The 26,690-nt window shown below is 47.9% G+C and overlaps 1 protein-coding gene across 3 annotated transcripts in view; it reads left to right on the plus strand.

Moving 5' to 3' along the window:
• lca5 (lebercilin LCA5) overlaps positions 1-26,690 on the plus strand; it is a 201,824-nt gene that overhangs the window by 37,697 nt on the left and 137,437 nt on the right. For all 3 annotated transcript variants that reach the window (XM_072499819.1, XM_072499817.1, XM_072499818.1), the window contains exon 2: positions 17,898-18,288. In XM_072499819.1, the coding sequence (XP_072355920.1) occupies positions 17,928-18,288 (361 nt within the window). In that variant the 5' untranslated portion in view covers positions 17,898-17,927. The remainder of the gene's footprint in view (positions 1-17,897; positions 18,289-26,690) is intronic.

Below are 26,690 nucleotides of genomic sequence, written 5' to 3' on the forward strand. Positions count from 1 at the left end.
CACATCCTTCTGGTAGTGTGGCGACCAGAATTGAACACTATACTCCAAGTGTGGCCTAACTAAGGTTCTATACAGCTGCAACATGACTTGCCAATTCTTATACTCAATGCCCCGGCCAATGAAGGCAAGCATGCCGTATGCCTTCTTGACTATCTTCTCCACCTGTGTTGCCCCTTTCAGTGACCTGTGGACCTGTACTCCTAGATCTCTCTGACTTTCAATACTCTTGAGGGTTCTACCATTCACTGTATATTCCTTACCTGCATTAGACCGTCCAAAATTCATTACCTCACATTTGTCCGGATTAAACTCCATCTGCCATCTCTCCGCCCAAGTCTCCAAACAATCTAAATCCTGCTGTATCCTCTGACAGTCCTCATCGCTATCCGCAATTCCACCAACCTTTGTGTCGTCTGCAAACTTACTAATCAGACCAGTTACATTTTCCTCCAAATCATTTATATATACTACAAACAGCAAAGGTCCCAACACTGATCCCTGTGGAACACCACTGGTCACAGCCCTCCAATTAGAAAAGCATCCTTCCATTGCTACTCTCTGCCTTCTATGACCTAGCCAGTTCTGTATCCACCTTGCCAGCTCACCCCTGATCCCGTGTGACTTCACCTTTTGTACTAGTCTACCATGAGGTACCTTGTCAAAGACCTTACTGAAGTCCATATAGACAACATCCACTGCCCTACCTGCATCAATCATCTTTGTGACCTCCTCGTAAAACTCTATCAAGTTAGTGAGACACGACCTCCCCTTCACAAAACAATGCTGCCTCTCACTAATACGTCCATTTGCTTCCAAATGGGAGTAGACCCTGTCTCGTAGAATTCTCTCCAGTAATTTCCCTACCACTGAAGTAAGGCTCACCGGCCTGTAGTTCCCTGGATTATCCTTGCTACCCTTCTTAAACAGAGGAACAACATTGGCTATTCTCCAGTCCTCCGGGACATCACCTGAAGACAATGAGGATCCAAAGATTTCTGTCAAGGCCTCAGCAGGCCTGTAGGCAGGCAGCTCACGGCCAATGTGCGAAGCCTTTTAAATGTTATTATGATGCCCTCCGAAGGAGAGGAGATGGAAGTGGTGGTCGCGATGGATGCGGAGAAGGCTTTTGATCAGGTGGAGTGGGATTACCTGTGGGAGGTGCTGTGAAGGTTTGGGTTTGGTGAGGGCTTCATTGACTGGGTGCGGTTGCTCTATCAGGCACCAGTAGCTAGTGTGCGTATGAACCGGTTGAGGCCATAGTATTTTAAACTACACCGAGGGTCGAGACAAGGGTGTCCCCTCTCCCCACTGCTGTTTGCAATGGCCATAGAGCCACTGGCCATGGCATTAAGAGCCTCTAGGAGCTGGAAAGGGCTGGTTCGGGAAAGGGGGGGGGGAAAGAGAGAAAGAGAGCACCGTGTCTCGCTTTACGCAGATGACCTGCTCTTGTATATTTCAGACCCGTTGGAGGGGATGGGGGAAGTTATGTGGATCCTAGGGGAATTTGGTAATTTTTCAGGGCATAAATTGAACATGGGGAAAAGCGAGATGTTTGTGATGAAGGCGAGAGGGCAGGAGAAGAGACTGGGTGAGCTGCTGTTTAGAATGGTAGGGAAGAGTTTTCGATATCTGGGAATCCAGGTGGCCCGGGAATGGGAGACACTGTACAAGTTAAACCTATCCCGGTTGGTAGAACAAATGGAAGGGAACTTTAAGAGATGGGACATGCTCCCGCTATCACTGGCGGGGAGGGTACAGACCGTGAAAATGACGGTTCTCCCCAGATTTCTGTTTGTCTTTCAGTGCCTCCTCATCTTCATCCTGAGGGCCTTTTTTAAGTGGGTAAATAAGGTTATTTGGGGCTTTGTGTGGGTGGGTAAAACCCGGTGAGTGAAGCAAGTGTTGCTGGAGCGCAGTCAGGGGGGGGGGGTTGACGCTGCCGAACGTTTGTAATTACTACTGCACGGCTAATATAGCCATGATTAGGAAGTGGGTAGCGTGGGAGGGGTCGGTGTGGGAGCGAATGGAGACGGCATCATGTAAAGACACAAGTTTGGGAGCACTGATAACGGCACGTTTTCCGTTCTTGCCGGCCTGATAATCCACAAGTCCGGTAGTGGTGGCGGCTCTGAGAATCTGGGGACAGTGGAGGAGATATATGAGAGTGGAGGGAGCATCGGTTTGGACCCCGATTTATAATAACCATCGGTTTGTACCGGGTAGGCTGGATGGTGGGTTCCGGAAATGGCAAAGGGCAGGAATTAGGAGGATGGGGGATCTTTTATAGACTGGAGCTTCCCCAGCTTGAAAGCCTTGGAGGATAAATTTGAACTGCCAGCAGGGAATGGGTTAGGTATCTGCTGGTACGGGACTTCTTGAGCAGGCAGGTTCCGACCTTACCGCTGCTGCTGCCACGGGGGATACAGGACAGAAGGTCTCCAGAACATGGGTGGGAGAGGGGGAAGGTATCAGATATCTACCAGGAACTTTTGGAATCGGAGGAAACTCCGGTGGAGGAGTTCAAGGGCAAGTGGGAAGATGAGCTAGGCAGAGAGATAGAGGCGGGTCTGTGGGCGGATGCCCTAAGCAGGGTTTTTTTTAAATATAATTGAAATTTTTTTTCCCTGAGCAACATTTTTCCCGCTTACAAAACAAACGAAACGATAACAATAACAAAACAGAAATTTTAACTTTTTAACAATAATAATAATACACAAGTAACAAAACCTCATTCTCAATTGACCTATATTCAACTAAACCTCCTCCCCCCCCCCCTTCCCCTGGGTTGCTGCTGCTGGTCATCTGTCTTCCCTCTAACGTTCCCCTAGGTAGTCGAGAAATGGCTGCCACCGCCTGGTGAACCCTTGAGCCGATCCTCTCAGGGCAAACTTTATCTGCTCCAGTTTAATAAACCCCGCCATATCGTTTACCCAGGCCTCCAGTCCGGGGGGTTTCGCCTCCTTCCACATGAGTAGGATCCTGCGCCGGGCTACGAGGGACGCAAAGGCCACGACATTGGCCTCTTTCGCCTCCTGCACTCCCGGCTCTTCCGCAACTCCAAATATAGCTAACCCCCAGCTAGGTTTGACCCGGGCATTCACCACCTGCGAGATCACTCCCGTCACTCCCTTCCAGTATCCTTCCAGTGCCGGGCACGCCCAAAACATATGTGCGTGGTTTGCCGGGCTCCCGCCACACCTCCCACATCTGTTCTCCACTCCAAAAAACCTGCTCAATCTTGCCCCCGTTATGTGTGCTCTATGTAGCACCTTAAATTGAATCAGGCTAAGCCTGGCGCATGAGGAAGAGGAGTTTACCCTGCTTAGGGCATCAGCCCACATACCCTCTTCTATCTCCTCCCCTAATTCTTCCCACTTTCCTTTTAGTTCGCCCACCGACTCCTCCCCCTCTTCCCTCATCTCTCTGTAAATCTCTGACACCTTGCCCTCTCCGACCCATACCCCTGAAAGCACCCTGTCCTGTATCCCCTGTGTCGGGAGCCGCGGAAATTCCCTCACCTGTTGTCTAGTAAACGCCCTCACCTGCATATATCTCAAGAAATTTCCCCGGGGTAACTTATACATTTCCTCCAATGCTCCCAAACTAGCAAAAGTCCCATCTATGAATAAATCTCCCACCTTCCTAATTCCCAACTGGTGCCAACTCTGAAATCCTCCATCCATTCTTCCTGGGGCGAACCTATGGTTGTTCCTGATAGGGGATCCCACCAAGGCTCCCCGCACCCCTCTCTGTCGCCTCCACTGTCCCCATATGTTCAGTGTTGCCGCCACCACCGGGTTCGTGGTGTACTTTTTAGGTGAAAGCGGTAGCGGTGCCGTCACCAGCGCCTCTAGACTCGTCCCTTTACAGGACCTTCTCTCCAGCCTTTTCCACGCCGCTCCCTCACCCTCCATCATCCATCTACGTTTCATTGCCACATTGGCGGCCCAATAATAATCTCCCAAGTTCGGTAGTGCCAGTCCTCCTCTGTCCCTACTGCGCTGAAGGAACCCTCTCCTTACTCTCGGAACTTTCCCTGCCCACACAAAGCTCGTAATGCTCCTGTCTATTTTATTAAAAAAGGTCCTGGTGATTAAAATAGGGAGACATTGGAATACAAATAAGAACCTCGGGAGGACCATCATCTTAATTGCTTGCACCCTGCCCGCCAGCGATAAAGGCTGCATGTCCCACCTCTTAAGGTCCTCCTCCATTTGTTCTACCAGCTGTGTCAGATTAAGTCTGTGCAAGGTTCCCCAGCTCCAAGCGATCTGAATCCCCAGGTATCGGAAGTTTCTTTCCACTTTCCTCAGCGGTAAGCCTTCTATCTCTCTACTCTGGTCCCCTGGATGTATCACATATAATTCACTCTTCCCCATGTTTAACCTATACCCCGAAAATTCCCCGAACCTCCTCAGAATTCGCATAACCTCTATCATCCCCCCCCGCTGGGTCCGACACGTATAACAATAGGTCATCTGCGTATAACGAGACTCGGTGATCTTCTCCCCCTCTAGTCACCCCTCTCCATTTCCTGGAGTCTCTCAACGCCATGGCCAGAGGTTCGATTGCCAATGCAAACAGCAATGGAGACAGCGGGCATCCCTGTCTTGTTCCCCTATATAATCGGAAATACTCCGATCTATGTCGACCTGTAACTACGCTTGCCGTTGGTGCCCCATAAAGTAGCCTAACCCAGCGAATAAACCCGTTCCCAAACCCAAACCTCCTTAACACTTCCCATAAATACTCCCACTCCACCCTATCAAATGCCTTCTCTGCGTCCATTGCCGCCACTATCTCTGCCTCCCCCTCCACTGAGGGCATCATTAACACCCCTAATAGTCGTCGCACGTTAACATTCAGTTGTCTCCCTTTTACGAACCCAGTCTGGTCTTCGTGCACCACCCCTGGGACACAGTCCTCTATCCTCGATGCCAGCAATTTGGCGTCCACGTTCAATAGTGAAATAGGTCTATAGGACCCGCACTGCAACGGATCTTTGTCCCTCTTCAAAATTAGCGATATCGTCGCCTCCGACATCGTCGGGGGTAGAGTCCCCCCTTCCCTGGCCAACAACGGGGCCAACAAGTCCACATATTTTCTGTAGTATTCCACCGGGAACCCGTCCGGCCCCGGGGCCTTCCCTGCTTGCATGCTTCCCAGTCCCTTAATAACCTCATCCACCTCAATCGGTGCCCCCAGGCCTTCCACCTCCTGCTCCTCCACTTTCGGGAACCTCAATTGGTCCAGGAACTGCTGCATCCCCTCCTCTCCCTCAAGGGGCTGAGACCTATACAGTTCCTCATAAAAGGTCTTAAACACCTCGTTTATCTTTCCTGCCCTTCGCTCAGTGTCTCCCCTAATTCCTCCTATCTCCCTCGCTGCTGCCCTCTTTCGCAGTTGGTGCGCCAACAGGCGACTAGCCTTTTCCCCATATTCATACCTCCTCCCCTGTGCCTTCCTCCACAGTACCTCCGCCTTTCTGGTGGTCAGAAGGTCAAACTCGGTCTGGAGTCGTCTCCTCTCCCTGTACAGCTCCTCCTCCGGGGTCTCTGCAAATTCCCTGTCCACTCTTAAAATCTCCCCCAGTAGTCTATCCCTTTCCTTGGCCTCTGTTTTCCTTTTGTAGGCCCCAATAGAAATCAGCTCTCCTCTGACCACCGCTTTTAGTGCTTCCCAGACCACTCCCACAGGGACCTCGCCGTCGTCATTGACCTCCAGGTATCTCTCAATACACCCCCTCACTCTTGCACACACTCCCTCATCCGCCATCAGTCCCACATCTAATCGCCAGAGTGTTCTCTGCTCCCTGTCCTCTCCTACTTCCAGGTCCACCCAATGTGGGGCATAGTCCGAAACCGCTATGGCTGAGTATTCAGCTTCTTCCACCCTAGAGATCAACGACCTTCCTAAAACAAAAAAATCTATCCGGGTGTACACTTTATGGACAGGGGAGAAGAAGGAATACTCCCTAGCCCTGGGTCTAAGAAATCGCCATGGATCCACTCCCCCCATTTGGTCCATAAACCCCTTAAGTACCTTGGCCGCTGCCGGCCTTCTTCCGGTCCTTGAGCTGGATCTATCTAGCCCCGGGTCCAGCACCGTGTTGAAGTCCCCTCCTAAAATCAAATTTCCTGCCTCCAGGTCCGGAATATGCCCCAGCATCCGTCTCATGAACCCCGCATCGTCCCAATTTGGGGCATACACATTAACCAACACGACCTCCATTCCCTCCAGCCTACCACTCACCATTACATATCTACCTCCACTGTCTGCTACGATGTTCTTTGCTTCAAATGCTACCCCTTTCCCCACCAAAATGGCCACCCCTCTGTTCTTTGCGTCCAGTCCTGAGTGGAACACCTGTCCCACCCATCCTTTCCTTAGCCTAACTTGGTCCGCCACCTTTAGGTGCGTCTCTTGGAGCATAGCCACGTCTGCCCTTAGTCCTTTCAAATGCGCGAGCGCTTGGGCCCTCACGTGGATCACGTTCCACGTGATCAGCCTCACTGGGGGGCTACCTGCCCCCCTCCCGTGTCGACTAGCCATTACCTTCTCTAGGCCAGTCCCATATCCCGCCTCCGTGCTCCCGCTCGCTCCCCCAGCATCACACTCCGCCCCCGACCACCCACTCTTTAGCCATTTCCTTTTGGATTTCCGCAGCAGCAACCCAGTTGTCCCCCGCCCCCCTCCCACCGCTAGATCCCTATATAGCTTGATTGCTCCCCCCATATCACTTCCATAAGTCAGCTGACTTCAACTGACCCCGGCTACTCCTGCTCACTCCTCGGCCCCCCCGGTGTGAGGGAACTCCCATCCGCCTTGCGCCTGTTTTCCCGCCTTATTCTTTCTGGCGCGGGAACATCCCTTTACCTAACCCGCCTCTTATGGCGCAGCTCCCTTTCCCTATTCTTCGACTATGTCCCGCCTTTCCCCCCTCACCGGCGCCCACATTTCCCCAGTCCCCCCCCCCCCCCCCTTCCCTGTTTACTTCTCGATTCACTTTCACCATAACATTAACAATAACAATAACAATTCCCTGCAGCGTCAGTCCCTTCGTTCCGGTCCAGTTTCTCTTCATTGATGAAGGACCATGCTTCCTCTGCCGTCTCAAAATAATCTCTCCTGATACATGACCCATAGTCTTGCTGGCTGCAGCATCCCAAACTTCACCTTCCTTTTGTGCAAAACCTCTTTGGCTCGGTTAAAGCTCGCCCTCCTTCTCGCCACCTCCGCACTCCAGTCCTGGTATATCCTTACCACAGCATTCTCCCATCTGCTACTCCGCACCTTTTTAGCCCATCTCAGGACCTCTTCTCTGTCCTTACGGCGGTAGAATTGCACGATTATCGCCCTCGGTGGTTCTCCCGCTTTTGGTCTTCTCGCCGGGATCCGATTTGCCCATTCCACCTCCATGGGGCCCGCAGGGGCTTCAGCACCCATCAGTGAGCTCAGTATCTTACTTACGTACGCTCCACAGTCCACTCCTTCCACGCCCTCAGGGAGACCTAGTATCCTAAGGTTCTTCCCTCGCGCTCCATTTTCAAGGGCCTCAATCCTGTCAGCACACTTTTTATGAAGTGCCTCGTGCGTCTGAGTCTTAACCGCCAGGCCCAGGACCTCGTCCTCAATACCTGATACCTTCTGCTCCATCACGCGAAGCTCAGTCTCCTGGGTCTTTAAAGTCTCTTTAAGCCCCTCAATTGCCTGTAACATCGGGGTCATTACCTCCTCCTTCAGCAGATCCACGCACCGTCTCACCACCTCGTCCTGCTCAGGCCCCCATGTCACCTGCGATCCCTCCGCCGCCATTTTGTTCCACTCCCTCTGACCTTCTGGTTGCAGATTCTTCGGGCTGCAGCCGCCGCCGCTGCCGGTTTATCCTCCGTCGTTCGGGGGGGGACTCCCTTCCCACTCACCTCCCACCGGGTTTTTCGGCCGGCAAAGTCCCCGTTGGGGCTCTTAAAAGAGCCCGAGGTTCCGTCGGAGCTGGAGCCGCCGAAACGTGCGGCTAGCTCATCCTTGCCGCAACCGGAAGTCCCTAAGCAGGGTTAACACCTCCTCATCATGTGCCAGGCTTAGCCTGATACAATTTAAGGTAGTCCACGGGGCACACATGACAGTGGCCCAGATGAGCAAGTTTTTCAGGGTAGAGGGCAGGTGTGCGACGTGCGCGGGAAGCCCAGCAAATCCGGTCCACATGTTTTGGGCATGCCTGAAGCTTAGAGGGTTTTGGCAGGGTTTCGCTAGGGTGATGTTCACCGTACTCAAAACATGGGTGGTGCCGAGTCCAGAGGTGGCGATCTTTGGAGTGTCGGAAGAGCCGGGAAGAGGCTGACGTTTTAGCCTTTTTCCTCCCTGGTAGCCCGGAGACAGATCTTATTAATGTGGAGGGACTCAAAGCCCCCGAGTGCGGAGACCTGAGTTAGTGACATGGCTAGGTTTCTCAGTGTCGAGAAAATTAAGTTTGCCTTAAGTTGGTCAATGCTAGGATTCACCCGGAGGTGGCAGCCATTCATCAACTTTCTTGGGGGAAATTAAAATGTCAGCAGGAGCAGAATGGCAAAAGGTGGTGCTGGGGGGGCGGGGGGGACCAGACTGTTGTTTTATGGTCGGGGTGTGTGAAGATTGTGATGGGGGTGGAAATGTTTATTGTACCATGTTTATGTTGCTGTTATTGTTATTATAAGAATTGCAAATACCCTAATAAAAATATTAAAAATAAATACACAATGTAAATACATAGACACAGGCATCGGATGAAGCACCTGGAGCGTAGTACTACTCAGTAGAGAAGATGTGTGAAGAGCTCAGTTCAGTCCATAAGGGGGTCATTCAAGAATCTGGTAACAGTGAGAAACAAGCTGTTTTTGAACCTGTTAGTGTGTGTTCTCAGACTTTTATATCTCCTGCTTGATGGAAGAGGTTGGGATGTGTAGACCGAGTCAATGGATTGGGGGCAGTTTTGCATGCTGGACTTGGCTGTGTTCTGTAGTTTCTTATGGTCTTGGGGTCAAGCAGTTGCCGTACCAGGCTGTGATGCAGCCAGATAAGATAGTTTCTATGGGCATCTGTAAAAATTCAGTGTGAACATGCCAAATTTCCTTAGTTTTCTAGCGCTGTTGTGCTTTCTTGGAATAGAAGCATTAACTGCTTTTATATGATCTGTTGGGCGGAGGGTTCAATTGTATGGAGAATTAGAAAATCAAAGTTAAAGGAGAAAGTAGAAGTGCAGGTTAATGACAAGGACTTTAAACTAGTTAAAGGGGCCGAGGGCTCAGGAGAGGTTAGTAACGTTTCCAGAACACGTAATAGAACAGAGTATAGAAGGTGGCAGGAATCTAACCTCAGGCAGAGCAAGAAAGGGGACAAGTATGAGAAGTGGGTGGTCAATACAGGACTGAGGGTGTTGTAAATAATGATATCATCATAGAATTTACAGTGCAGAAGGAGGCCATTCGGCCCATCGAGTCCGCACCGGCAGATTGGCTGACTGGCAGAAGGCAGAGAGTGGGGATAAAGGGGTCTTTTTCAGGATGGCAGCCGGTGACTAGTGGTGTGCCTCGGGTCGGTGTCGGGAACACAAGCTTTCACAATATACATTAGCGACTTGGAAGAAGGAACTGAGGGCACTGTTGCTAAGTTTGCAGATGATACAAAGATATGCAGAGAGACAGGTAGTATTGATGAAGTAGGGGGGCTTCAGAAGGACTTGAGACGTTAGGAGAGTGGGCAAATAAGTGGCAAATGGAATACAATATGGAAAAGTGTGAGGTTATGTACTTTGGTAGGGACAATGGAGGCATAGACTATTTTCTAAATGGGGAAAAGGCTTAGGAATTCAGAAGCACAAAGGGACTTGAGTCCTAGTTCAACATTCTCTGGAGGTTAACATGTAGGTTCAGTTGGCAGTTAGGAAGACAAATGCAATGTTGGCATTCATGTCAAGAGGGCTAGAATACAAGAGCAGGGATGTACTTCTGAGGCTGGATAAGGCTCTGGTCAGACCCCAGTTGGAATATTGTGAGCAGTTTTGGGCCCTGTATCAAAGGAAGAAAGTGCTGACTTTGGAGAGGGTCCAGAGATGGTGCATAAGAATGATTCCTGGAATGAGGAGCTTGTCATATGAGGAGAGGTTGAGGACTCTGGGTCTGTACTCATTGGAGTTTAGAAGGATGAGGAGGGATCTTATTGAAACTTACAGAATACTGAGAGGCCTAGATAGAGTGGATGTGGAGAGGATGTTTCCACCACTAGTAGGAGAAACTAGAACCTGAAGCGACAGCCTCAGACTGAAGAGATGATCCTTTAAAACTGAGATGAGGAGGAATTACTTCACCCAGAGGGTGGTGAATCTTTGGAACTCTTTTCCTGCAGAAGGCTGTGGAGGCCAAAGTTTTTAAGACAGATATAAATGTGTTCTTGATTAATTAGGGGAGCAGTGGTTTTGTGGAGAAGGCAGGAGAATGGGGATGAGAAATAAATCAGCCAGGATTGCATGGTGGAGCATACTCGATGGCCTGAATTGCCTAATCTGCTCCTATGTCTTATGATCTTATCACACCAAGTTTGTTTGGAATCACTAGCTTCCGGAGCACAGCTCCTTCATCAGATCACTCACTGTGCCCACCCCAGTCCAATGCCGGCGACACCACCTTATGGTCTTATGTCTGATATCCTGCACCTGAAGGACAAAAGCACTAGATAATTTTAAAAATCATACTTGAGGCTTGTTTATTTGAATTTTTGTGCTTTAGTTCAGCAGCTCGATAATATGTCCCTATCATCTTATTCATCTCACTTTTAGAAAGACTAGGATTATGTCGCTCTTCAGACTTTTTTCCAGTGAAAACAAGTTCAGCTTTGTTCGTCTCTTGCACAGGAACATATGACTTAAGAGTAGGAGTATGTCATTCAACCCTTTTCCTCCATTCAATAAGGTCATGGTTAATCTGGTTATGGTTTCAACTCCACGTCCCTGTCAGCCCCCATAACCATTGACTCTGTCTATCAAAAGTCTGTCTAACGCTGCCTTGGATAAATTCAATGATCCTCTTCCACTGCTCTGTGGGGAAGAGAATTCCAGTGAGAGAAAAAAAATTCCATCATCCTAAGTCTCAAAAGGAAGAATCTTCTTGTCCTGGAAGTTCTGCAACAGATTTATTATTAAACTTATCACCTTAGGTTTTTGCCACCATTTAACTTTTCTTAAAAGAAGACAGCAGGACACCCTCCATGACGTGCTCTGATAAAGGTACCAATTTCCTGTTCTGGTAAAGTAAAGTTACTCTTCTCCTCAGATGAAGAAAAATCCTGTTCAACCTGTACTAAAGAAATATGAAGCAATTGACAAAGCACTTTGTCCATCCTGGTGTGTCATCCTGCTTATCTGACACACAGTAATGGATGGGCAGAATTTCCTCCAGTAAAGCATTGATTTTAGTTTCTGCCACAAATTTATTTCCTAGACAACGACTCCATCCTCCTCCATGGCCATTGTCTTACGCTGAACCGGACTATCTTTTACCCTGAGGTGAACATCTGGCCCATTTTCAAACAACCCACTCCATTTCTGCAAAGTCACCCCACCTCAGATCTTTGATTGCTAAAACTCCATATTTTCTTTTATATCTCCAAATTTTGGAATTCTAGAGCTCACTTGGCCAGCCTTCCATCTCTATCCTCTGTAGTTCATCCAAAACTCTGCTGCTCATATCTTAAGTCACACCAAATCCTGTTCACCTATCCTCTCTGTGCTCAGTGACCTACATTGGCTTCTGGTGTGGCAACACAATTTAAACATTTCATCCTTGTGTTTGATTAATTTCATGGCTTTGGCTCTCCCTAACTCCACAACCTCCTCCACTCCTGCAATCATTGCAGATCTCGGTGCTCTTCTGGTCTATTGCGCATCCCCAATTTCTATTGGATTGCCACTGGTGGCTGTGCCTTCAGCCTAGAATCTTAAATTGTGGGTTTCCCTCCCTAAACTTCTCTACATCTCCAACTCGCCTTTTAAGACCTTAAAACATTTTGGTCACCTCCCCTGATGTCACTTTACTTGACACTGTCAAATTGTGTTTTGTAGGGCAGCATGGTGGCACAGTGGTTAGCACTGCTGCCTCATGGCGCCGAGGTCCCAGGTTCAATCCTGGCTCTGGGCCACTGTCCCCATGTTTGCATGGGTTTTGCCCCCACAACCCAAAGGTGTGCAGGGTAGGTGAATTGGCCACGCTAAATTGCTCCTTAATTGGAAAAAATGAATTGGATATTCTAAATTTCTGAGAAATCTTTTTTGTTTGTTTAAATTGTGTTTCGTAATCATAGATATTTACAGTGCAGAAGGAGGCTATTCGGCACATCGAGTCTGCACCGGCTCTTGGAAAGAGCACCCCACTTAAGCCCACACGTGCCCGTAACCTAGCTACCCCATCTAACCTGAGGGCAATTTAGCATGGCCAATCCACCTAACCTGCACATCTTTGGACTCTGGAAGGGAACCGGAGCACCCGGAGAAACCCATGCAGACACCGGGAGAATGTAAAGACTCCGCACAGACAGTGACCCAAGCCGGAATCAAACCTGGGTGGGACCTTGGAGCTGTGAAGCAACTGTGCTACCGTGCTGCCCACTAGTAACGCGCTTATGAATTAAGAGGCATCATAAGAGGCATCTTATGAAGCATCTTGCGACCACATTAAAGGTTCTATGTAAATGCAATTTGTTCAACACTGAGGATTTGAAATAAGAAAACAGTTTCTTGAGCACCTTATCAGCCAGCTGTACAATAAATGCTGAAGAAGGACTGTGATTAAAAATAGTAACTCCTATTATGAAGTTCAGTGCATAGAAGTGAGGTGGGAAGAATGTGGAGAAACTCTTGAAGAGGAACAAGGGGACCTCAGTGTATATGTAATTGAAAGTGGCAGGGCATTTGAGTGAGCAGTTAATAAAGCATATGGCATCCTAGGCTTTATTAAGAGGGAGGTTGAGGACAGGAGTAGGGAGGTCATGTTGAACTCTTATAAGCTACTAGTTAGGCTTGATTTGGGGAACTGCATCCAGTTCTGGGTGCTACACTTGAGTAAGGATGTGAAGGCATTGGAGACAATACAAGGGATAAACAACGTTAGCTATGAGGATAGATTGGAGGGATGGGGTCTGTATAGAGCAGTACAGTCCCATCGGCCCTCGATGTTGCGCCGACCTGTGAAACCACTCTAAAGCCCATCTACACTATTCCCTTATCGTCCATATGTCTATCCAATGACCATTTGAATGCCCTTAGTGTTGGCGAGCCCACTACTGTTGCAGGCAGGGCATTCCACGCCCTTACTACTCTCTGAGTAAAGAACCTACCTCTGACATCTGTCCTATATCTATCTCCCCTCAATTTAAAGCTATGTCCCCTCGTGCTAGACATCACCATTCGAAGAAAAAGGCTCTCATTGCCCACCCTATCTAATCCTCTGATCATCTTGTATGCTTCAATTAAGTCACCGCTTAACCTTCTTCTCTCTAACGAAAACAGCCTCAAGTCCCTCAGCTTTCCCTATAAGATCTTTCCTCCATACCAGGCAACATTCTGGTAAATCTCCTCTGCACCCTTTCCAATGCTTCCACATCCTTCCTATAATGCGGCGATCAGAATTGCACGCAATACTCCAAATGCGGCCGCACCAGAGTTTTGTCAAGCTGCAACATGACCTCATGGCTCCGAAACTCAATCCCTCTACCAATAAAAGCTGACACACCGTACGCCTTCTTAACAACCCTCTCAATCTGGGTGGTAACTTTCAGGGATCTATGTACATGGACACCAAGATCTCTCCTCATCCACACTGCCAAGAATCTTACCATTAGCCCAGTACTCTGTCTTCCTGTTATTCCTTCCAAAATGAATCACCTCACACTTTCCTGCATTAAACTCCAATTGCCACCTCTCTGCCCAGCGCTGCAGCTTATCTATGTCCCTCTGTAACTTGTAACATCCTTCCGCACTGTCCACAACTCCACCGACTTTAGTGTCATCTGCAAATTTACTCACCCATCCTTCTACGCCCTCGTCCAGGTCATTTATAAAAATGACAAACAGCAGTGGCCCCAAAACAGATCCTTGTGGTACACCACTAGTAACTGGACTCCAGTCTGAACATTTCCCATCAACCACCAGCTAGCCAATTTCTGATCCAAACTGCTAAATCACCCTGAATCCCATGCCTCCGTATTTTCTGCAATAGCCTACCGTGGGGAACCTTATCAAACACTTTACTGAAATCCATATACCCCACATCAACTGCTTTTCCCTCATCCACCTGTTTGGTCACCTTCTCAAAGAACTCAATAAGGTTTGTGAGGCACGACCTACCCTTCACAAAACCGTGTTGGCTATCTCTAATCAAATTATTTCTTTCCAGATGATTATACATCCTATCTCTTATAAACCTTTCCAAGACCTTGCCCACAACAGAAGTAAGGCTCACTGGTCTATAGTTACCGGGGTTATCTCTACTCCCCTTCTTGAACAAGGGGACAACATTTGCTATCCTCCAGTCTTCTAGCACTATTGCTGTAGACAAAGATGACTTAAAGATCAAAGCCAAAGGCTCAGCAATCTCCTCCCTAGCTTCCCAGAGAATCCTGGGATAAATCCCATCCAGCCCAGGGGACTTATCTATTTTCACACTTTCCAGAATTGTTAACACCTCCTCCTTATGAACCTCAAGCCCTTCTAGTCTAGTAGCCTGAATCTCAGTATTCGCCTCGACAAGGTTGTCTTTTTCCTGTGTGAATACTGACAAAAAATATTCATTTAGAACCTCTCCTATCTCCTCGGACTCCACGCACAACTTCCCACTACTGTCCTTGACTGGCCCTACTCTTACCCTAGTCATTCTTTTATTCCTGACATATCTATAGAAAGCTTTAGCGTTATCCTTGATCCTACCTGTCAAAGACTTCTCATGTCCCCTCCTGGCTCTTCTTAGCTCTCTCTTTAGGTCCTTCCTAGCTAACTTGTAACTCTCGAGCGCCCTTACTGAACCTTCATGTCCCATCTTTACATAAGCCTCCTTCTTCCTCTTAACAAGTGTTTCGACTGCTTTAGTAAACCACGGTTCCCTCACTCGACCATTTTCTCCCTGCCTGACCGGTACATACTTATCAAGGACATGCAGTAGCTGTTCCTTGAACAAGCTCCACATTTAAATTGTGCCCATCCTCTGTAGTTTTCCTCTCCATCCGATGCATCCTATGTCTTGCCTCATCGCATCATAATTGCCTTTCCCCCAGATATAACTCTTGCCCTGCGGTATATACCTATCCCTTTCCATCACTAAAGTAAACGTAATCGAATTGTGGTCACTATCACCAAAGTGCTCACCTACCTCCAAATCTAACACCTGTCCTGATTCATTACCCAGTACCAAATCCAATATGGTCTCGCCTCTAGTTGGCCTATCTAAATACTGTGTCAGGAAACCCTCCTGCACACATTGGACAAAAACAGACCCATCTAAAGTACTAGAACTATAGCGTTTCCAGTCAATATTTGGAAAGTTAAAGTCCCCCATAACAACTACCCTGTTGCTTTCGCTCCTATCCAGAATCATCTTTGCAATCCTTTCCTCTACATCCCTGGAACTTTTTGGAGGCCTATAGAACACCCCCAACAGGGTGACCTCTCCTTTCCTGTTTCAAACCTCAGCCCATACTACCTCAGCAGACGAGTCCTCATTAAACGTCCTTTCTGCCACCGTAATACTGTCCTTGACTAACAATGCCACCCCTCCCCCTCTTTTACCACCTTCCCTGAGCTTACTGAAATATCTAAACCCCGGCACCTGCAACAACCATTCCTGTCCCTGCTCTATCCATGCCTCCGTAATGGCCACAACATCGAAGTCCCAGGTACCAACCCATGCCGCAAGTTCACCCACCTTATTCCGGATGCTCCTGGCATTGAGGAAGACACACTTTAAACCACCTTCCTGCCTGCCGGTACACTCCTGTAACTTTGAAACCTTACTCATGACCTCACTACTCTCAACCTCCTGTATACTGGAACTACAATTCAGGTTCCCAATCCCCTGCTGAACTAGTTTAAACCCTCCCGAAGAACATTAGCAAATTTCCCCCCCCAGGATATTGGTACCTCTCTGGTCCAGGTGTAGACCATCCTGTTTGTAGAGGTCCCACCTACCCCAGAATGAACCCCAATTATCCAGGAATCTGAAACCCTCCCTCCTGCACCATCCCTGTAGCCACGAGTTCAACTCCCCTCTCTCCCTATTCCTCGTCTCGCTAGCGCATGGCACGGGTAACAACCCAGAGATAATAACTCTGTTTGTCCTAGATCTAAGTTTCCACCCTAGCTCCCTGAATTCCTGCCTTACATCCCTATCCCTACCTATGTCGTTGGTATCTATGTGGACTACGACTTGGGGCTGCTCCCCCTCCCCCTTAAGGATCCCGAAAACACGATCCGAGACATCACGGACCCTGGCACCTGGGAGGCAACACACCAACCGCGAGTCTCTCTCGTTCCCACAGAATCTCCTATCTATCCCCCTAACTATGTAGTCTCCAATGACTAATGCTCGACTCCTCTCCCCCCTTCCCTTCTGAGCAACAGGGACAGACTCTGTGCCAGAGACCTGTACCCCGTGGCTTTTCCTTGGGGAAAATAAGGCTGAGAGGAGAGTTACACAGATATTCAAGATCCTGAGGGATAACTAGTGAGTACATCAAGATCTAGAGGGCACAGATTGAAAATAATGGGCAAAAGGTGCAGAGGTGATGTGAGAAATAACTTTCACCCAGAGGCTGTTTGGAGTCTGGAACAATCTTCCTGAAAAAGTGGTGGGGGAAGGTTCGATCGAGGCATTCAAAAGGGAATTAATTAGATTGCTATCGGAAAAGAAAGACTGTGCAAGGTTACAGGATAAGGAAGAGAAGTGGGATTAGGGAGAATACTCTTTCAGAGAGCCAGTGCAGACTCAATGGGCTGAAAGGCCTCCTTCTGCACTCTAAAGATTTTGACACTGTATTGAGCGAACTTTTTTCTATATGCATATCATTTTAAAGAAAAACCTTCGTCTGTCAGTTACTAACCGAATGAACTGTTGTCAAATCAACGTCAGAAAAGCTTTAAAATAATGCTGCACTTAAATAGTCCAATGTTGTATTAACAGTATAAACGCAATGTGGGAAAATTGTAAGGCTGGTAATACCTTGTGTTTCTGTCTCCTCCGACAATCTGGCTGCATGACAAAAATCTTTCAAGATGGCTAGAAAATTTATGTTTCATGATTCAAAGTGTTGTGCAGTATTTGATCAACTAATGTGTTGTTGGCCATGCTTTCAAAGTTTGAATTATAACTTGTTTCTCTTAAATTTAGACCCTCTTATTTTCTCTTTCTATTTCAGGTATTTTTATGTTGGCTGTCAGCAAATCTTGACTTCAGTATTACATTTGAGCACCAATCTCCAGAGAGCTTTTCTTTTGTATGTTTCCTGTGTTTGATCCCTACCAGACAGATTAAAATTTTCATTTACTGCTGTTGAGTGTCCTAAATAAAGAGATTCTAGAAATCAAAGTGGCTACAATGTTTCTGTTATCTTATTCAGACTGTAGAAAAGCTGTTTTGCAAATTGGAATAATCACAATTAGGGAACATTGAGTGTGATTCTTTTTGTGAGTGTAGGGGGTGGCGACAGCAGGGTGTGGTGGGGGAATAAGGGCAGTGTTTTTCTATGCTGTCATTGCTTCATAAGGCTCTTCGCAATAGAAAAGTGCAAAAAAGAATTCCAATTCCCAGCACAGAATTGCCTTACTTTGATAACTTACAGAATTACATTTAACTCGCTAAAAAAGATTTATTTTATTTTCAAAGGTTGTTGGATGAGAACTGTCTTGGACCAATATGGAATCTCAAAATGGGCACTTTGAAGACATTACAGTAGATTCAGAAACTGAAAGAATTCTGCACTCTGGTAGAGCTAGCACACGAACAAAGTTAGTAACAAATGGTAATAATTCATGCAGTGACAAAGAAAGGCAAATCAAATCGCTTCAAAACAGTGGGAGCAAAATGAGAGATCCAATGAAGACTAAAAAGAACACGGACTATGATAAAAATAGTGACTCCTATTATTCAGATGATTATGATGATTCATCATACACATCTGATCAGTGTTGCTCAGAAATCTCCAGATCCAGAACACTGAGTCCAAAGAGAAAGGGACAAGTAAAACAGAAGTCTCGCAATCCCATCCATAATCAAGGTAAGCTTGTTCATTTTATTTGTAACCATAGTTAAAATCATTTTTGGGCAGAATGTTAAGAGAAGTTACTAATATTGTGCAATTTTCAAAAAGTGATTCAGCCTGAAGAAGCTCCTTAACCGTGGCGCTTAAGGATGCCGCTCCTATATATGCTGTGATTGTGAACCTGCCTCCACTTAACCTGATGAAGGAGCAGCCCTCTGAAAGCTTGTGATTTTGAATAAATCTGTTGGACTTTAACCTGGTGTTGTGTGACTTCTTACAGTGGGGGTCGAGGCAACAGTGTCCATTCTCCCCATTCTTTTTGCCCTAGTGATTAAGCCGTTGTTGATGGCACTCAGGGCCTTGGAGGGGTATTGTGTGTGGGGGGGGGGGGGGCAGCACCGAGTCTCTTTGTATGTGGACAATCTCCTGTTGTATATTTTAAATCTGGTGGGAGAGTTTCAATAGGATTATGGGGATCTTGCGGGAGTTTAATCTGTTCTCTGGGTATAAGCTTAACATGGGGAAGAGCAAGATGTTCCCAATCAACGGGCAGGGGAGGAGTCTGAGGAAGTTGCCCTTTTGATATCGGGATGTGAGTGGACGCAGCTGCGCAAGTTGATCTTGGCGAATTTGGGTGAGGGAGTGAAGGAGGACTTTAAGAGGTGGGATGTTTTGCCGTTATCATTAGCTGCGGCGGGGGGTCCAAATGCTAAAGATGATGGCATTGCCAAAGATTTTGTTTGTTTTCCAGAACCTTTCGATTTTGTGCCCAAGTACTTTTTTAGGAGGGTCAATAAAATGATCTCGTTTATATGGGCGGGCAAGATTCCCTGGACGAGGAGGATGTTCTTGGAGTGGGACAGGCAGAGAGGGGGGCTTGCATTGGCAAACCTGCATAATTATTATTGGGCAGCAAATATTGCAATGGTTAGGAAGTGGGCGGCAGAGGAGAGGTCGGTATATAATAATCTTTATTGTCACAAGTAGGCTTACAATAACACTGCAATGAAGTTACTGTGAAAATCCCCTAGTCGCCACATTCCGGTTCCTGTTCGGGTACACAGAGGGAGAATTCAGAATGTCCAATTCACCTAACAAGCACATCTTTCAGGACTTGTGGGAGGAAACCGGAGCACCCGGAGGAAACCCACACAGACACAGTGGGAACATGCAGACTCAATCACAAGTGACCCAAGCCGGGAATTGAACCTGGGACCCTGGGTGCTACCCATTATGCTACCGTGCTGCCCATATAACAGATCTAACTATCTCTCCCTTCCCGCCCTTCCACACACATTAGACTATTATGAAATAACAATAAGTACTCCATCTATAGGAGATAACTTTCTGACATTGTTCTGGGCGGATGATCCTTGTGTACGAGAACCAGTTGAGGGCAATATCGCTGGCGCCTGTGGTGGTGCCAGTGCTGAGTGTGTGGAGCCAGTGTCGGCAACAGTTCAAAATGGAGGGCATGTCCCTGTGGGCGCCGTTATGAGGCAACCTCCGGTTTGTCCCGACTGGGTTGGATTCTACGTTTAGGGAGTGGGGTCGGATGGGGTAGAGTACTTCAGGCATCTGCTTATTGGGGGGAGATTTGTGGAGTTAGAGGAATTGGAGGCGATGTATCAATTACCTAAGGGGGATGGGTTCCGGTACCTGCAGATTAGACACTTCTTGAGAAGGGAGCTGGCCTCGTTCCTGAAGCTGCCGCCCTCTGTTACAGGATAAGATTCAGTCCAAGGAGAAGATAGGAGAGGGCAGGGTGTCGGACATATATAGGGGGGTTAATGGAGACAGAGAGAGAGCTTCGGTGGAGGAAGTAAGGCGCAGGTGGCAGAAGGAGCTTGGTTGGTTTTGAGGCTGGGGTATGGAGTGAGGCGTTGCGGAGGGTGAATTCATCCTCGTCGTGTGAGACTTGAGTCTCATCCAGCTTAAAGTGGTGTATAGGGCACACATGACGGTGTCCAGAATGAGGTGGTTCTTTGCGAGGGTAAGGGATAAGTGTGGGTGGTGTGCAGGGGAGGCTGGCGAACCATGTCCAGATGTTCTGGATGTGTCCGAGGTTGGAGGAGTTTTGGAAAGAGTTTGCAGACACAATGGCAAAGATTCTGGATTGAAAGTCATTCCGTGCCATGGGTGGCAATATTTGGAGTGTTGGAGGATCCGGGAGTGCAGGTGGGGTGAGAGGCCATCATGTTGGCCTTTGCCTCCCTGATAACCCAGATGCTGATACTGCTCAGGTGACGGGACTCGGAGCCGCCCAGGGTGGGGCATGGGTGAGTGATTTGGTGGAATTTCTGCGCTTTGAGAAAATAAAGTTTGCTATCAGGGGTTTGGGAAGAGGGGTTCTTCTCGAGGTGGAGGCTGTTTTATCGACTTCTTTAAGGAGTGGTAAAACGTCAGTGGGGCAGGGTTTCCTTTTATTTGGGGGTTTGATAAAAGAAAAGGGGAGCGTGGACTGGAGCAAGAGAGTGGGACAGTTTGGTTATGGTATGTTCTAAGACATGGGAGCAAAATTAGGCCATTCGGCCTATCGTGTCTGCTCCGCCAGTCAATCATGGCTGACATGTTTCTCGTCCCCATTCTCTTGCCTTCTCCGCATAACCCCTGATCCCCCTATTAATCAAGAACCTATCTATTTCTGTCTTAAAGATGTTCAGTGTGTTGATGTTGTTGCTGTCTCTCTTTGGTTTGTATACATGTGAAAATGCCTTTAATAAAAATATTTTTAAAACAAGAAATAAACACTCTGCAAATCTACAAAGATAGTACTGGGTCAGAGGATTGGACAGATTTTTTAAAAGAAAGACTAAAAGAGGCAGAAAGCAGAGTATGAGAGAAAGCTAGCTAGAGATATAACAGCAGATAGTAAACGTGTCTACAAATATTTGAGTAGGAAAAAGAGTAACAAGAGTTGGTCCTCCAGAGAGTGTTTGGGGAATTGATAATGGAAAACCAAGGAAATGGCAGTGGCGTTTAAACGGGCCTTTCTGTGTCTATCTTCATGGAACAGGACTTAGAAAACTTCCTGAAGACTCTTGAAAATCAAGACATGATTAGGACGGATGAAGTTAATAGAGTCACCTTCACTAAGGAAAGGGTGCTAGAAAACTATTTAATTTAAATACTGACAAGTCCCTGGGGCCAGATGGCCTACACCCTCTGGTCTTAAAAGAAGTGGCAGCACATATAGCAGATGTGTTGGTTATAATGTTCAAAATGACATCCTGTGGCGGCCATGAGCTGAGCGGGTACGTGAAAGGTGGCTCTCGTCTGGGAGCTTTGGTTTAGGCCTTTTCACCCCATCAAACAGGCACCAAAAGATCCCCCACCACCCATCAACTGCAGTGCCAACCATGATGTTGAGTAACCAGCAATCTAGCCAGAAAACAGTAAAAGCGAGGAGAGAAAAACTTCAGCCTCGGAGCAGGGAAGCCTGCTTGGCAACACTGAACTGGCGTCGGCCGACCCTGCAGAATTGCCAGTGCACACCCAGGCTGTGATGGAAAAAATGATGAAGTTGATCACCACCGAGCTCCAGAAGCACAGGGAGGCAATGAAGAAGGACCTCTTGGCTGCTGTGGGGTCGGCAGTAGAGACCGTGAAGGCCCCTGTAAAGGAGGCAATGGGTATCCTGTAAGTTTGAATAAGATCCCCATCTCATTTTCTAAACTCCAACGAGTAGAGACCTTGAGTCCTCAAACGTTCCTCATACGATAAGTTCTTCATTCCAGGGATCATTCTTGTGAACCTCCTCTGGATCCTTTCCAAGGCCAGAACATTCTTCCTTGGGTACGGGGCCCAAAACTGCTCACAATACTCCAAATGGGCTCTGACCAGAGCCTTATACAGCCTGAGAAGTACCTCCCTGATCTTGTATTCTAGCCCTCTTGACATGAATGCTAACATTGCATTTGCCTTCTTAACTTCCGGCTGAACCTGCATGTTAACCATAAGAGAATCTTGAACAAGGACTCCCAAGTCCCTTTGTGCTTCTGATTTCCTAAGCATTTTCCCATTTAAAAAATTGTCTTTGTCTAAATTCCTCCTTCCATAGTGCATAACCTCACACTTTTCCACGTTGTATTTCATTTGCCACTTCATTGTCCACTCCTAGCTTGAAAGAGAGCAGAGCTGGGGGAGGAGATGAAGAGGGACCTACAAAGATGAGACTCACTCCCGCTTTCATTAGCAGGAAGGGTGCAGACAATTAAAATGAACGTGCTGCCCAGGTTCCTATTAATATTCAGATCGCTCCGGGTCTTCATCCTCAAATCCTCCTTTGCCAGCAAAAACAGAAAATACTGGACAATCTCAGCGGGTCTGACAGTATCTGTGGAGAGTAAAGGGAGCTAACGTTTTGCGTCCGGGTGACTCTTTGTCAAAGCTGGAGGGACAGATAGTGTTGAGGCTGCAGAAGGACTTGGACAGGCTAGGAGAGTGAGCAAAGAAGTGGCAGATGGAATACAATATGGAAAGGTGTGAGGTTATGCACTTTGGTAGGAAGAATAGAGGTATAGATGATTTTCTAAATGGGGAAAAAGCTTTGGAAATCAGAAGCACAAAGGGACTTGGGAGTCCTAGTTCAGGATTCTCTGAAGGTTAACGTGCAGGTTCCGTTGGCAGTTAGGAAGGCAAATACAATGTTGCCATTCATGTCGAGAGGGCTAGAGTACAAGAGCAGGGATGTTCTGCTGAGGCTGTAAAAAGCTCTGGTCAGACCCCAGCTGGATATTGTGTGCAGCTTTGGGCCCCATATCTAAGGAAGGATTTGCTGGCCTTGGAGGGGGCCCAGAGGAAGTTCACAAGAATGATCCCCAGAATGAAGGTGTTGTCCTATGAGGAGTGGTTGATGTGTCTGTGTCTATACTTAATGGAGTTTAGAAGGATGAGTGGGGATCTTATTGAATCTTACAGGATACGGAGAGGCCGAGATAGAGTAGACGTGGAGAGGACGTTTCCACTAATAGGGGAAACTAGAACCTGAGGACACAGCCTCCGACTGAAGGGATGACCCTTTAAACCTGAGATGAGGAGGAATTTCTTCAGCCAGAGGGTGATGAATCTGTGGAACTCAATGCCACAGAAGGTTGTGGAGGCTAAGTCACTAGTGTCTAAGACACAGATAAAGTTCTTGATTAATAAGGGGATCAGGGGTAATGGGGAGAAGTCAGGAGAATGAGGATGAGAAATATATCAACAACGATTGAATGGTGGAGCAAACTCAATGAGCTGAATGGCCTAATTCTGCTCCTATATGTTATGCTCTTTGACAAAGAGTCATCCAGACTCTAAACGTTAGCCTCCTTTTCTCTCTACAGATGCTGTCAGACCTACTTGAGATTCTCCAATATTTTCTGTTTTTGTTTCAGATTCCAGCATCCACAGTAATTTGCTTTTATTCTCCTTCGCCAGGGTTGATAAGCTAATCATGGCCTTTGTCTGTGGGAGGAAAGATTCCTAGTGTAACAAAAGCCATCCTGCAGAGAGGCTTGGCCCTCCCAAATCTCCTATTCTACCACTGGGCAGCAAACGCAGAGAGGGTAAGGGGGTGGCTGAATGTGGAGGTTTCCTGAATGGGGTCGTTTCTCTGGGCTCTAGCCACTGCCTCACTCCCGGTCCCCCGCCACATACTCTAGGAGCCCGATGATAGTCGGCACATTAAAGACCTGGGGCGGGATTCTTCGGAAACCGGCGGGGCGGGCAACTCCGGCGTGAAGCGTGGCGTGAACCACTCCAGCATCGGGCCGCCCCGAAGTGGTTTGCGCCGGCCGGCGCGGAAGGGGCTTGGCGCCACGCCAACCGGCGCTGAAGGGCCACTGCAAGCGGCCGCTGCGGCGCGATTCCCGCCCCTGCCAAATCCCCGGCGCCGGAGAATTCGCCAGCCTGCGGGGGCGGGATTCATGCCGCCCCCTCCGGCGATTCTCCGACCCAGCGGGGGGAGGGGGGGGGGGTGGAGAATCCCGCCCCTGGAACCAGTTCAGGCACTTCTTTAAACTGAGCAATATATCTGTAGAGGTCACCATCTGCAAGAACCATAAGTTCACACCGGCTAGGGAAGACGCCACGTTCAGGACATCTGCCTCTTTCTCCCCCTGGACTCCCAGGTCTTCCAAAACCCCAAAAATACCACCCCTGGACTCATCACCACCCTTGTTTTCAGCACCCGGGACATAACCCCCGTAAATCCCTCCCAGTACCCCCTAAGCTTAGGACATGCCCAAATCATGTGCACTCAGCACTTCTGGCTGTAGATAGTTGCGAATGCCTCAGCCTTGTCTTTTGCACAGAAGTGCTGGGTTTCTCTATCATTGAGGCTGAGGATATTTGTGGAGCCTCCTCTTCCAGTGAGTTGTTTAATTGTCCTCCACCATTGAAGGCTTAGCTATTAGTTGCTGCAAATGCTGTTTGGCACACAAGTAGTCTTGTGTTGTAGTTTCATCAGGTTGACTATTCATTTTTAGCTATGCCTTGTGTTGCTCCTGGCATACTCTCCTGCTCTCTTCATTGAACCAGGCTTGGTGGTAATGGTAGAGTGGGGGATATGTCGGTGGTAGATAGTGGTTGAGTACAATACTGCTGCTGATGGTCCATAACGCCTCATGGATGCCCAGCTTTGAGTTGCTAGATTTGTCCTGAATCTATCCCATTTAGCATGGTGGTAGTGTCACACAACAAGATGGAGGGGATCCTCAATGTGAAGTCGGGACTTTTCCTCCTCAAGATCTTCTCACTTCTTCCGATATTGTCATGGACAGATGCATCTGCAGCAGACAGGTTGACGAGGCTGAGGTCAAGTTTTTTTTTTGCAGGGGCAGCACGGTGGCGCAGTGGTAGCACTGCAGTCTCATGGCGCCGAGGTCCCGAGTTCGATCCCGGCTCTGGGTAACTGTCCGTGTGGAGTTTGCACATTCTCCCCGTGTTTGCGTGGGTTTCGCCCCCACAACCCAAAGATGTGCAAGGTAGGTGGATTGGCCACGCTAAACAAACCAACAAAAAAAAAGTTTGTTTTTCGCTCTTGGTTCGCTCAGCAAGTGCTGCAGTCCCAGTCTAATAATAATCTTTATTGTCACAAGTAGGCTTAAATTAACATTGCAATGAAGTTACTTCTAATGCACTTCTAATTGCTCATCCTTAATAATAGATTCTAAAATCTTACCAACAACCCAAGTCGCCACATTCCGACGCCTGTTCGGGTACACAGAAGGAGAATTCAGAATGTCCAAATTACCTAACAGCATGCCTTTCGGGACTTGTGGGAGGAAACCGGAGCACCCGGAGGCAACCTATGCAGACACATGGAGAACGTGCAGAATCCACACAGACAGTGACCCAAGCCGGGAATCGAACCTGGGATCCTGGCGCTGTGAAACAACAGTGCTAACTACTGTGTCCAGCAGCTATGTCCTTTAGGATCCAGCCAGCTTGGTCTGTGGTGGTACTACTGAGCATCTCTTGGTGATGGGCATTGAAGTTCGCCCATGCAGAGTATATTCTGCGCCTATGCCACGCTCAGTGCTTCCTCCAAGTGGTGTTCAAATGGAGGAGTTCTGATTCATCAGCTGGTGGTGGATGGTACGTGAAAATCAGCAGGAGGTTTCATACTCGTGTTTAACCTGAAGTCATGACAGTTCATGGTGCCCAGAGCCAATGTTGAGGATGTCCCAGGGCATATCATTAAACCATAAGACATAGGAGCAGAATATGGCCATTCAGCCCATTGAGTCTGCTCCGCCATTCAATTATGGCTGATATATTTCTCATCCCCATTCTCCTGACTTCTCCCCATATCCCTTGATCCCACTATTAATCAAGAGCATATCTATCCCTGTTTTAAAAGGCTCTCAGTGACTTGGCCTCCACATCCTTCTGCGGCAATGAGATCCACAGATTCACCATCCTCTGGCTAAAGAAATTCCTCCTCTCAGTTTTAAAGGATCGTCCCTTCAGCCTGAGGCTGTCGCTTTGGGTTCTAGTTTCTCCTACTAGCGAAAACATCCTCTCCACGTCCACTCTTTCGAGGCCTTCCAGTATTCTGTAAGTTTCAATAAGATCCCCACTCATCCTTCTAAACTCCATCGAGTACAGGCACAGTCATCAACCGCTCCTCATCTGGGATCATTCTTGTGAACTTCCTCTGGACCCTCTCCAAGGTCAGCACACCTTGCCCACAACTGGTCAGAATATTACAAATGGAGCCTTATACAGCCTCAGAAGTACATCCCTGCTCCTGTATTCTAGCCCTCTGAACATGGATGCCAACATTCCATTTCCTTCCTAACGCCAACTGAACCTGCATGCTAACCTTAACCCAAATCCCTTTGTGCTTCTAATTTCCGAAGCTTTTTCCCATTTAAAAAATAGTCTATGCCTCTATTCTTTCTACTAAAGTGCATAACCTCACACTTTACCAC

The sequence above is a fragment of the Scyliorhinus torazame genome, chromosome 4 (assembly GCF_047496885.1).
Source record: "Scyliorhinus torazame isolate Kashiwa2021f chromosome 4, sScyTor2.1, whole genome shotgun sequence".
NCBI lineage: Eukaryota > Metazoa > Chordata > Chondrichthyes > Carcharhiniformes > Scyliorhinidae > Scyliorhinus > Scyliorhinus torazame.